The sequence below is a fragment of the Colias eurytheme genome, chromosome 7 (genome assembly GCF_061535395.1).
Source record: "Colias eurytheme isolate Ceu_HAF_F1 chromosome 7, ilColEury1 Martin Lab GWU primary, whole genome shotgun sequence".
NCBI classification, from domain to species: Eukaryota; Metazoa; Arthropoda; class Insecta; order Lepidoptera; family Pieridae; genus Colias; species Colias eurytheme.
The window spans coordinates 7,510,558-7,524,307 of NC_142986.1; the positions used below are offsets into that span (position 1 = coordinate 7,510,558).

The 13,750-nt window shown below is 30.8% G+C and overlaps 1 protein-coding gene across 1 annotated transcript in view; it reads left to right on the top strand.

Annotated features, from left to right (window-relative positions):
* The first annotated feature begins 885 nt into the window (after positions 1-885).
* Positions 886-13,750, top strand: part of LOC149907173 (transmembrane protein 151B-like) — a 31,534-nt gene continuing 18,669 nt past the window's right edge. Inside the window, exon 1 of the mRNA XM_090104070.1 lies at positions 886-968. Within this exon, the coding sequence (XP_089960196.1) occupies positions 918-968 (51 nt within the window). The 5' untranslated portion in view covers positions 886-917. The remainder of the gene's footprint in view (positions 969-13,750) is intronic.

Genomic DNA, 13,750 nt, shown 5'->3' on the forward strand with positions numbered 1-13,750 from the left:
GTTTTTATACTCTTTCTTATTTGGCCTTGTTATAAAAAGTACATTTAACCAGATAGAAAAAGAAAGATAATGTCATTCAACAATGAAAAAATAATCCTGTAACTACGCAATAAGCTAATTTTCGTGAAAAACAAATCATAAAATATATCACACCTCACAAGTTATTTATAAGCTTTTAAAATAAAGAGCAAATCTCTGTATAACATTGTGAAGAAATATGTGTAAATAAATCCTTCAGCATATGAACTACACGTGTAGGTAAGCATTATTAGGTTTCAGGGTTAAGGAGGCCTCTATGTAACAATTTTCTATTCTCATAACAAGGCGGCTTATTATAAATTTCTTATTTTACTTTGACTTCTCAAAACGATGTCTGAATAATTTAATTTTTTATGAATGTGATTTTTTAATATTGTGCAAAAAGATTCAAAGACTGTATGTCTTACTTTATTATACTTAATACTTTTGATTTGTTAAAAAAATCTTTTTGTCAATTAGAAATAATGCATTATAATTCTTACGAATCTCCATTGATCCACATGTGTTTGTATCTGCCCTTGCATAAAAAGTTGATGCACTGTCGCTTCTAGCTTCGCAAGCTTTCGTAACCATGGAAACGAGACGCCGCAGCGCTTTCTCCGCCCGCCCTCCGCAGTTTGCTACTACCCTTCGAACTGTGCGGATGTCTGATTGTACTTCAATTCTAAATCGATGTATAAATCGTAAACTAACTTTAACTTATTAATATTTCATGAAATAAACTGAATGTAAAATAAAATTCTTAATTTTCTTATGATGTTTGGTTATAAACGCGCCTTCGGGAAACTTTGGATGCAGTTGGTGTGTTACAAATATGTGTTTTGGTGTGCGTGAGTTATGAGGGGTGTATTTTCTGAGGGTTTAAGTACTAGGGCGACATGACTACGCAGGAAGCAGCAAACGTGTTCACGGACGACGATGAGGACTTGGTAAGATTTTTGTTGGAACATTACGTAAGTACGGGCCGGGATTTGGGCCCGCTCCAAATGTAGTTTGGTTATATAAATTCCATCTGCAGTCTTGTTGGGGTTGATTTGAGTGGTTTGCATAAAGCGCATAATGACTGTTTCGTGTAAAAGTTGGAGAGGTAAATTTTCTTTTTTACAGAATATAATTTTTGTTACAAATAAAAATTTAATCGAGCTTTTACACAGGCAGTGAGTAAGTACCAGAGAATGGTATTTAAAATTCAAATACAATCTGTATTTGAATTTTAAACGGTTACGCTTTGTTAAACAGTAAAAATCTTTAAACTTCCCATCATCTTTTAAAAAGAATTATCTCTTTGATCCCGAATAGATTTAATTCCTAAAGTTCAAACTTCACAACTGTTATCTTAAAAGTTCATGTATTAATAAAAAGTATATCAAACATAACTGCTATTGAAAATCCTCTACGTCATTAATAAGAACCTATATAATTAGACCCAGCACGCAAATAAACGGACAGATTTAAATCCCTTAATTACGTGTAAGGGATACCCAAATTTTTGGCTCATTATTTACCGCAGCTACCCATATTAAGGATGTCATTTTAAACAACAAAATATGTATACAAAATTGTAATCTCACATGTCATGATTGGGACATAGTATTATCACTCGTAATTTTATTATGTGTTCAATTTTATCCCAGAAGCTTAAGCAAATAAAAAAGTAACATATAACGATGAATGTTGAAGTACACTTACAAGTACACTTCACTTAAATATCATTTACGATACGGAAAAACAAAATAAACATTTCACATAGAACTACTAAACATAGAACACTGCTTAATTAATCCATTTTGTAACAATCTATTTTATAAAACTGACCGCCTCCTTGGTACAGTGGTCGCGTGAGCGCAGCACTGAGGGGTCCTGGGTTCGATTAACGGTGGAGACGAAGAAAAAAAAATGTCTTGGTCTGGTAGGACACAGAAGGCTGATCACCTACTTGTCCCTAAAGAAAATCGATCAGTGAAACAGATGTATAATGCATCTGCCCCTTACCCTATTTGGGGACATGGGACTTCACACTTTTATTTTATTAAAAATGATATCAAACTAAGTACAAATTACACATAGCACAGCTATTATTTATTCTTTCATTCATTCATTCATTATTTAATTTGTCGGTGATTATCTGATTCATAATTACTGAATTATTCGCTATTTTGTACATATCAATGAATTTGGCTTTTTAATTTGAGAAATCAATCATTCACAAGCTAAGAAGTTCAGGAAGAAAAGCTTCCCTGACCGAAAATTTTCCGGTATGAGAGACAACAGCTGTTCAAAAATTAATAAAGTTTTGAATTGACTCTATGATTTAGCCTTTTCTTTGGTTATTTAAAATTAGAAGTTGAAAAAGATAGTACTAGAATCGTAAGGATTCTTCGTTTATCAGTCTTTCACGGAATTGTAGTTATAACAAAAAACGCGGTTGAAAACGCGGGTGAAGCCGCGGTCGGAAATCTAGTATAAAATAAATTAAGCACCATGCGAGCGCTACTCTATAATTTCCAATATTCTTCCGGACATAGTAATTTCAATAGAATAATTCAACAAGTTAAGCTATTGACTAGCGGTCAATCGATACATTTTGTAAATGTACGTGTGACGTCAGCATGCGTGACTATCGTGTGTAATGTGCAATACTTTAACATTTGGGATGAAAAAAAGCTTAAAGATAGTAAGCGCAGTGTGTTTTTTTTAATCCCGTTCTCGTACTAAAGTAAGTTAGATAGGTAACAGAATATCCTATCACACAAAATTCAATTAGTTCCAATTAGTGTCAAAGACAAAAAACATTGGTTCTTTATACCGTTTTATACAACACAAAGGATTCGAAATGTAGCAATAGTAAATGTAGCAATAGTGCTAGTAAGTATTGTTTAACAAAGGCGAGGATTGTATCTTGCAAAAATTCTTTTTTTAATAATTTTTATTATTAAAAAGCTCCGAAGAGTGAGAGATAAAAACTAAATAGTCGGCTTCGTGAAAATGAATAAAAGAGTTATTAAAAATACAATTACATCAATAACATTTCTCATGCTTCATAGCACTTTATATGTATAAAAACATGTTTTTATTTTTTTATCTTAGTATGTCTCATCTTAATGTTATTTAAAAAAAATGTAAAATTTTTAAACGAAAAATCGTTTCATACAAACTATTCTCAGAAAGACCACAGCAAAGCTTTGTTCAAAATCACCAAATCTGCTTACGAATTCCTCGCATATTACGAGCTGAAATAACAGAAACATAACAAAGGGAAAAGCTTCCAAAACTGTGCCATGACATGCTTTAAATGAGTAAATTAGCCGCGAGTACAAAACTCGACTATTTTGTTGTAAAAGTACTGTTCAGAAGTTGACACAAAAACCTCAATGAACAAAAGAAAAATTACTTTTTGCTTTCGTTTGAAGGTAAAACCCTTCCCTTGTTAAGGCTTAGAAAACACTACTTCTTGTGAAAGATTACGTTGATAAGAGCGTAACAAGGCTGAGGTGCTTTCGCTTTTTTTATATGTTTGATGTTTTAAATTATATTGTGATTCTTATCTATGAAAAACTCGATAATATCTCGTCAGAATAAAACTAATTTTACTGATCCTGTATTAATAAACAATTCAATTACCTACTATGATTCGATAATTTCACTGTTCACAGATAAAAAATGCTATATATAGAAAATCCGATAGTGTTATGTTTTTCTTCAAAAGCAAGCTGTTTCTCTTTGCGAGCACATTTTCACACCTTCATAAGAAATAGGGAAAAAACGTTCTTTTTAACGTTACCACGGTCGAACAAAAGGAGTCTCCCCTAATGCACTCCCTCTTGGGTGCGAACTACAAGGGACGCTATGTGGCAAATTATATTTTTTTGCTAGGAAATGTGTGCACACGCTATTGTGCTGTTTTTTCAAAACATTAATCAAGTGAGAGTGTATTGGATGGAAGGTGGGACCAAACTGTTAAAAAAAACAAAATGACGTAATACGACCTAATAAATCGCAAGACTTGAAGTTCCATAAAATTGCATTTGAAAAGTTTTTCTTGTGAAGTAAAATTTCATCCCGTTAGTCTCTTAAAGGAAAATAATGAGACGTTGATTGCACTTAGGCATAACAAAAGAAATGGAAATTGGAATACTTATACTCGTAAAGCTCTCGGCTTAACAGTCTTTTGTGGAAACGACGTCATCGCTCGAATACGCCGTGTAAATGATATATTATCTATCTCAGAGGCATAGAAACTGATGAAGTGCGTTCTTTATATGTAAAAAGAAAAAAGGAATCCATCAAATGTCACTACTATTTTGGACCATTTTCTGTTATACCTTGGTTATACCGTTTTTCAGCTTGGAACTGTCAATCCATGTCAATCTTAACTAGTTTTTTTGTTAGAAGCACGTTAGAAGCATGTACATTAGGGATAAGATAAAAGAGAAAGGTATTAAATGGAAAAAGGTTTTCGATTTTTTATTGTATCAAATTTTAGGTTCTGTGTATTACAACTAAGCAGGTACTTTATCCCTCTTCATTTTTCTTGAATTTGTTACTTTTAAGTGTTAGAGCAAAAGAGATAAAATAAGAAATATACATACTTTTAGGTATTCTCTTTTTACATTTCATGTAACTATAAATAGATTTACTATTGTTAGACTATATTCAGATTTAGTAAAGAAGTGGGACAGACCTGCTAAATAATTTATTAGGTAAAACCGCAAGGGACAGAGAATATTTCAACTATTTCACACGTTTCGTATGTTTCTACGTTACTCGTACGTGGTTTGTTCATTCAAAATTTAGAGCAGAAATTTCAAGCTGTGAAAGCTATTTGGTATTATTTAACCGACTTTGATAGAAATATGGCAGTGTTTTTGGAATTCAAGTGCACGAATTGACGGCGTTTTTGTTAGATAATTAATTTAACATTTTACCAACAAACTTTATACGGCCCCATGAATTTTATTTATGAAATAAAACTTGTTTTTACAGCAAAACTCGGCGAAACTGAGTAATATGTTTTGTTCCATGTATACGAGGGAATACTCGATTTATCATCATAATATTTTATTTATAACATATTCATAACTGTTACACCAAATGGAATAAAATTCATTCAAACATGCAACGACCTTTTCGCGAGCTGGAAGCTAAAAATCCATACTTAATTTAAATGTAAATTCAGATAACTTTGTACAAATGACTAGCTCCCAGTGGTGGTTACTTGGAGAATGTTAGCGTATTTCCCGTGGGCACCCTTCAGAACAACGGAACTTCGCAATTATGTATCCACCTTCTTGGCTATAGCTAATGTTTGTCTTATGCCTGGGTCCACATATTTCTAATTAATTACTGAAACTACGGAAAATGTAGAGAAAACACATAAACCTTAATTTTAAACTTCCACTTTTTCTTATCTATTAATGTAGGTATAAGAACTATGGTTATCGTCCCATCGAAATAAGCCAAAATAAGAGCGAAGTTACCTTCTAACTAAAATTTTGGTAAAATTGATCAAAACATTATATTTTTTTTCTAAAAGCCATTGTCATGGAGATACCTATTTACCTAATACAATTTATAAACATTCTATAATAGATAATATTATGTAGACATTTCCACTCTACATCTAACTAAGATATCAACATATTGTAAATAGTAATTAACTAATATAGTAATTATTATTTTTTCATCCTAACACTGTTGAAATGCAAAACATAAAATAATAAACCTCAGATTACAGTAATAAACGATAAATTCCACTAAATGCTAGCTAGTGGCTATTGCTAGCATTATTTCTTGAATAAAGAGGCATTAGGGAGCTTCCATGTTCGCATTAAGGTTTTATAGTGCTCTTATAAAAGAGTACAAAATTCTTATATATCGCATAGGTATATTTAGCATTATATTTTACCATTTTCAAACTTTTCAGATAACCTATAAAGTGATATTAATTTATAACTTCGTGTCTAGAATATTCTAGACACGAAGAAGATAAGATAAGAAGATAAGATTAATATTCGAAATGAATTTACTATACTTGTATTTCTATAAAAGAAGGCAATGTTTCTAGTGTTGCCTACCATTATGTATTAGTACCTAGAAGTTAACCGCTTTATTACCCTGCATTTATTTTGGAATAATATTCCATTATAATTATAGGAATTGTGTAGATATTATTTAAGCATGATGCATCCCTTTTAAAAATTATTTCGCGTAAGCTTTCTTTGCTAAGAAGCAAGAACCTTGTGCTCAGGTTTTTAATATATATAAAAGTCAAATTATGGGTCAAATGAAAACAATATTCGACGTCAGTAACTTCAGGGACTTTTCCCATCGCGTGTGTAGCGGTTATTTTTTCATGGAAGCAGTAAAATTTCCATAAAGCGTGACTGGTTTTACACTTCTTATTATAAAGTGTTTTTACGTTATTGTTTCCGAGATAAATGAATTTGATGTTAAGATAAAATTCATTGTTTTATTTAGTTTAACATTGGTCTAAAAATATTTCACTTTGTTAGTATTTATATTTTGCATATCTACATTATATTCAGCTTTCGGCCCGCGTCTTTGTTTCGTAAGATAAGACAAATGATGTTCTGCATGTATAAAGGACAATCCTTGTTGGACCAACACAAAGCATATTGCTTTACACTACGCTTAGTGTTGGCCTAACAATTTCTACAATGTAGTACAACACACTTCCCATAAACGGTTTATAAACCGTTTGAACCGATGGATGGATACGCTGGACAAATCAATTAAGCTCTCTTTGAGTCTGACACTATTTTCGTTTACACTTTGTCCATGTACACACGACACGTTTTAACTAGAAATGAAATTGGGATAAAAAGAGTAGATTTTACAAATATGTACAGACAGTTACAGTAGGAACATCACTTTAATTTTTGAAAGTGGTTGTGACTTGTGACGTTGATAAAGAATTTATATTAAAAGGGCTTTGATGTTATCTACGTTAAGTTAACTATGCAAAATATTACAGTACATTTCCGAATATTTTTTGTGTCCGATAAATAAATTTACCAGAATTGTTGTTGAGAGCTATAAAGCTCTTATTAAAACAAAAATTACCATATCCAATGCGATCGAGGTCATTAAATGACCAAATAAATTTTATTATTCGTTTTCACTAGTTTTCATAAACGGGGCTTGTGTTATCACTAACAATGAGATTTTGAAACATTTTGTGCTTATAATACTCATTATAAGTAAATATTGTTATCTTATACATTCCCTTACACTTTATACACGGATTAATTTTTTTTGGTCCTACTGGTTTTTACGAAACGTGATATTTTCGTAGCTCCAAACAAACTTATCGATTTTCTTAAAACTCCCTGTCAGTGTCGCGATTAGCATACAGTAAAGTTAGCTGGGAATATTTATCAGTTAAATGTTTCGTCCTTAAAAAATAACCTCACATTTTTCATCTTCTAAATTTGTAATAACATTAAACATATAGTAGAGATGTATGAAGAACATTGATTACATTTCTTAACATTATCTACAATTTAATAAGCCTCCATAGTATCTACTTACCAGACTTAATTATATTTTCTCAGAAATATGTACAAACAAATTGGATAAAATGTTTTTGTTCAGAACATAGCAATCTTACGTCACGTAAATGTATGCTATTTCAACGGAAAATAAACGCACTGTAGAGACTATCATAATAAATATAGTATGCTTATACATGGTGTTCATAAGCAAGGTAAAATACATTAAAACAATAAATATGTCAAGTCATTATAAATTTTAAAACTTTCTCTCTCGATCTTTTTGTTACATTTACGTTGTTTACATAGGTAATGCATACTTGCTGCATTTTTTTCGTAAACATTAACTTAAAATATTACATTAACAAGTATCGGCGCAAAATTTCAATTGTGATTTATTATTTTAAATCCATTTAATCAATCACGTGCAAATTGTCTTTTTATTTGGTAACTAACTTTAGCGAACTCAATTAAAACAACACTTGATTAATGCAGCCTTAGTACTTCGAAATGGTTTTCAAGTGTTGTGATCCCAAACTAGTTTGATCACGTTTTCATTAACGTCACAGTCGAGCCCACCCTGTATAAGTGGATATAGGAGTTCCCGTAACGGGAAGGTCGGCAAAGATCCTAAAACAAACAGGAGTTTGTTATTTATTCATTCAGTATCGATCCAAATACACCCTCTTTGTGTGACGATATTTTTTTAAATTACATTCTTGTTCTTGCTGTAGCAATTAAGTCTGTATAATTAGAAAGGTTTTCATGCTGAGCCAAGGCCTGTTTGTAGAACACTGTGCACATGAAATGTATCCGTTTCTTTTATTATACTGTGTGTTTTGTTTCTGTTAATTAATTTTATTTTTTGTGTTTATATTATCTACCTACCTATATTTTTTGTGTTCTATGAATAAACGAGTTATCTATCTATCTAAAGGGATTGTATTCAAGAGAATATTGATATTGGATTGTAGATTTCTATTAAACAATTTCAGCTATTAACTGTTATTACTGTTTTTAGTAATGCGTAGCTTGTGCGTAGCATAATACGAGTAGTGTAGAGTAGAGTATAGACTACGTTTTTATCTTCATCACATTATAGTGCGTGTGTGTATGGCATTATGTGACTCAATTATTTATATTTTTCACTTTTTGAAAAATTGATAAGACCAGATTGCACCAGAACGAAACTTTTAATGATTTTTATTTTTTATTTTTAGTCTATTTACTTATATGTACCTATTTAAAAAAAATCGTAGTTCAAGTTCATTTATGTAAACGTAACACGTTTCTATTCATATGTAGGAAAATTTGTGATTAATATTTTTTATTTTATCGGAAAAGAAACAACCCGAAATACATAATATGCAAAAGTATAGAGAAACGAGAATATTAACTTGCCTAACCTCTAAGGGACTTCCAAACTATTTCTGGAACGAAGTATATAGGTAGGTATCTACATATAATAAGTTACTGTCCAGAATAGATTGCCTCACCTTGATTAAAGGGAAGTTGAGATATTATCAGCTTTGCTTTGATGACCAATATACATATAGACTGATTGGAAAATTCATCTTCGTATCTACATTAAAGTTCTAGTATAGTGTAATATAATGAGTACAAGAACTGGGGTCTTGGGAGTCGAATGAAAAAATCTAATTGGTTCAATTGAACTAAAGATAATTACAAATAAACAAATACTTCATAGTAGACTTTGACTTGCGGCGTTTGTGTTATTTTACTTTGCATAGATAGTCTGTAACAAATATACCTAGTGTGTAGGACGATAGGTACCTTGTGGTACCTAAAGATTACGATAAATAAGAAAATTCTAATTTATCGTGATAAATTTTACATGAAAATAAATGTGAGTAAATTTCGAAACGATGTGACATATACATATTATGACAAAAGAATATTTTAATCAAAATAAGAATCACAAAAATCTTATAACAATTTCATAAAATGTAACGGAGAGGAAACGTGCCTTTGATAGTAAAAAGTTCAAAGGATATTTTGGCCAGTAAAGAGACTTGAATATTTAATCAATATATTTCAAACGGCTAACCCTCTTTGGCTCCTGCTAGTTAATATTTAATGATCAGTAATTAATAATTCCCAGCCTTCTCTATAAACTAACAAAATTAAGAATTCAGAAGAAAAGGCCGAATTTTCCATTACAACCATACTAATATTATAAATGCGAAAGTAACTCTGTTTGTCTGTCTGTTACTCAATCACGCCTAAACTACTGAACCAATTTGCATGAAATTTGGTATGGAGATATTTTGATACCCGAGAAAGGACATAGGCTACCTTTTATTGCGAAATATGTACCACGGGCGAAGCCGGGGCGGACCTCTAGTCTGCTATAAAATTGCGTAGTCATTTGCAATATATCAAATGTTGTAAAGAACCCATTCCAATGTAGGTAATATTATCCCTAATAAATATTTATCAATCGCAACAAACTTTAACAATTAAAACGTGTGCCCTCTAAACCAAATTAAACTCCGTAATGTAGGTAATACTAGATGATAAGTGAGTTTAGTTTAAAGGTCTCTGAATGACTTTGCCTTGGCATTCAAACTTTAACGTCAAAAACAAAGGTTGAAATCTGATTTATGGAAACTGTTCAAATAATAATTGTATTGTACAACGCGAACGTGTGAAAATTTAACTGTTGTTCTGTAAATGATGTAATATTTTTTCATTTAATCAATAAATTCAATCGTATTTCTTGGAATTTTCAGGGCAACAAGGTAGACAAGCATATTAAAATAAACAAACCAAAAACTTCAACCTGGTAGAGCCGAGGCGCATGCTTAGTAGAAAACAATTATTCTAAATTGTTATTGTCTGTTGTAAGCTCCGTTGTTATATTATTTGAAACGAAAGGCTGTTTTATAAATAGCCGTCATAAAGATGCCCTAAACCCGATCCCCTAATTACGTAGCAGGGAAGAGGTCTTTCATCTTTTATCAATATTACGTCGGCTAGGTTAATAACTGTAGTACCTATTGTACATGACTTCATTATATTGGACTACCTTATAAGGTTATTTTCTTAAATTAATTTCGTGGTGAAGCTTACGGTCAAATTTGCGATTCTTTTAATACAAAAGCATGTAATATTTGATGCAAAATGCATGGTTCTCTGCAAATCTGCACAGACACACATTAAAAATTCTTAGTGTTCCAAAAAAAACAATATTCCTAGCACGTAATAAGTAAAAACGATACTCTATTTTAAGCAGCCGTCTAAAAATGGACACAATACCTTATACGGATAAATTTTCCAAGTTACTTACATGATAGAAATATCAGTGTGAAAGCTTCGTGATTGATTGTGATCCGTGTATCGGGGACATGTTACATGTGTTTTACAAAACGGAGGTTTGAAGAGATAATACCTTTGTAACATTTCTGTGTTTATTTTTAAAAGAATATTAATAAAATATTATCGTATTATAATATTACAATATGTGACAAAAAAACGAGTAAGGTATTTTTTATATATTAGGATACATTCACAATGCCCGTATTCTGACAGTCAGAATTTCTTTACGTAGACATAAGGAGTAAAAATTGAGATGTTCTAAAGTTCTTACAAAAATATTAAAACAACTTTTCTACGTGTAAAAACAAATAAAACATTAAGTAAATACGTGGGATAATGCAATACACGTGTAAATATGAATAAATCCCGTCTCAACAGGATTACTATTCGAACCACACTTTGTTGTGTCAAAGCTTTAGCTTTCTTTCTTGGATATTTTATTTTATTAGGAAAGCTGTGAAATTTGTTTTCATATCATTCCATTTTTGTGATATCTCTATAACAATGTTTCGTTGTAATATTTGGAAATTAAAAAATATATTAATGTACAAATATCTATGGATTCCACTTATTCTATTTCAACATTTACTGCTTACGCTTATCTTGAAAATATGTTTAAGCAAAAAACATTTTGCTCTTTTTGAAAGAAAGAAAAAAATTCTATATTTTGTTTTATAATTTGTTCACTTCTTTATTTCCAATCCGAGGTTGATGATGAATTATTGATTGATTACCTATAAATTTTATAGAAAATGAATCTAGAAGTGTACTAAAATATAATAATTGACTTTTTACATTTTATTTATGACTTTAGCCTACCTCTGACCTTTCTCTCTACCAATAATATTTAGTTTACGTGATGTGATATAAGGAGACCTCTTTAAGCCGCTACACGTTCTTGTTAAAATGTATGAGATTGACCAAAATAATGTCTTCGTAGAAGAAGTTATTAACCTCTTGCGAAGTTTAGAAAATTAAAACATTTATATAACTAAAATAAGTTTTTATGACGAAACAATTTGAAGAGGAAATTCTATTATTAAATCCAAAATAAAATCGTCCCATAACTGAGTCTTCGTAGAATTAGGTACTACTTAATTAAAAACAATATTTATCACAAACCATATTTCCTCATCTACTAGGAAAGCATAAATCGAAATTGGTCCTGAGCAATGATTACTTTAATCAACTGCAACGTCCACATAAAGTAGCGTCTGGCCATCGAATGTTCTTGTTCGTATACATCTGGCGAATCGAATTATTGTTCTGTTTAGTATTCACCTGCCAGTTACATACGCAAACTATAATTGGTGCCCCTGACATGAATGGGGTTGATACGACTGTTATACGAGGGATAATGTTCAGGGCCGAATGTGTGCAGTTTAAATATTGTAAATCTGTCACCATAAAGAATAAACTTTTATAATGTGGTTATAATTAGTTTAGTACCTAGTTTGCTCTTTATTCAATTTTTTTTAAATAGTTATATTTTAATTTACTTACTTCATGCATTTTACGTCCTTTTAGCAAGGGAAAAATAAGAGAATATAGTAGAGTAGAGTTCAATGAATGTAAAACATTTCCTTTTTTTTCAGGTGAAATGTAACATGTTTAAAAACAAAAGCGCTGAAATTCAGATCAAATTTCGTGGCACAATATCAAAACCAGTCCATTTACTTTCGCAACGTAGTTGAAAAATTCGTGAATAATGCTATTTTACAGCAGTAAAGCATTCCAAGGCATTAAATTTGAGCTCGTTTCAGCGCATTGCTTCAATGCCTATAATATTTGTGAACACTTGTAGTGTTGATGTTATTGCAATATGTATTATGTTATACACTCACACTCACAAAAAAAATCGCATACCCAGTACATTCTATGTTCAGCCTCAATTATTTTAATTTAATATTATAATAGTATGTTATCATTTACTTTTTAATAAATAGAATTTATGGTAAATAAATACCGTAATTTAATGTTTCCTTTTATCGCCTTACAAATAATTATTTTATTAAAAATAGCAAAAAGATAATCGTCTACAAAGAGTAAAAGCAATACCTACGTAAAAAATTAAAAGATCAAAAAGATGAAGTTTTAAGATGAAGCCCAAAACACCCAAAACATATAAACTTATGAGAAGAAATGTTTTCATCGAAGTAGACTATTACCATTTTTTTCCACCACTAAGGATATTGGATATATTATCCTAAACATAAGCTGCATTACTAATAAAGTACAATTAAAAAAGCGGAGCATTAAAGTTGTTTGTCAAAGAACAAACAAGAATTAATTAATTAGAAATAGAAAACCTTCAATGAAGTGAGACGAGTTATCTTCAAAGCTTCCTCACAAAGAAACACGACATAAAAACCACTTCTGTGATAACGTTGATAAGAACATAAGTACTGAGCCAGCTTATTAAACTTGGCTATGAATTTTGTTTGTAATCCGATGTGCTATTGCAAACTTCTAACGGTTGGAAAATGCACTCTTATTTTAGTAAAATTTTTTTAGAATTTTCCTAGAGGAAGTTTTAAATTTGAAAACTAACAAGGATTTAGATGCTTAACGTGTAAACATGGTGAAATCATGATTTCACCATATTTCAATTTTTGAAATATCGTTATTTTTACAAGACATACATTTCATCTAAAGATGTCTAAAGTATAAAATATGGAAAGCAATATTTGCAAATAAAAAAAGAGAACATCATGCAAAACTTGCGTCAGCAAGTCTTCAAATCGGAAAAAAAACTACCAAAGTCTACAAATCTATAGAAACAACCACAGATCCTATAAGATAATAAAGTACCTAGCTATATAAAAATTACATGATAACAGATTTTATCGTAGAAGACTTCA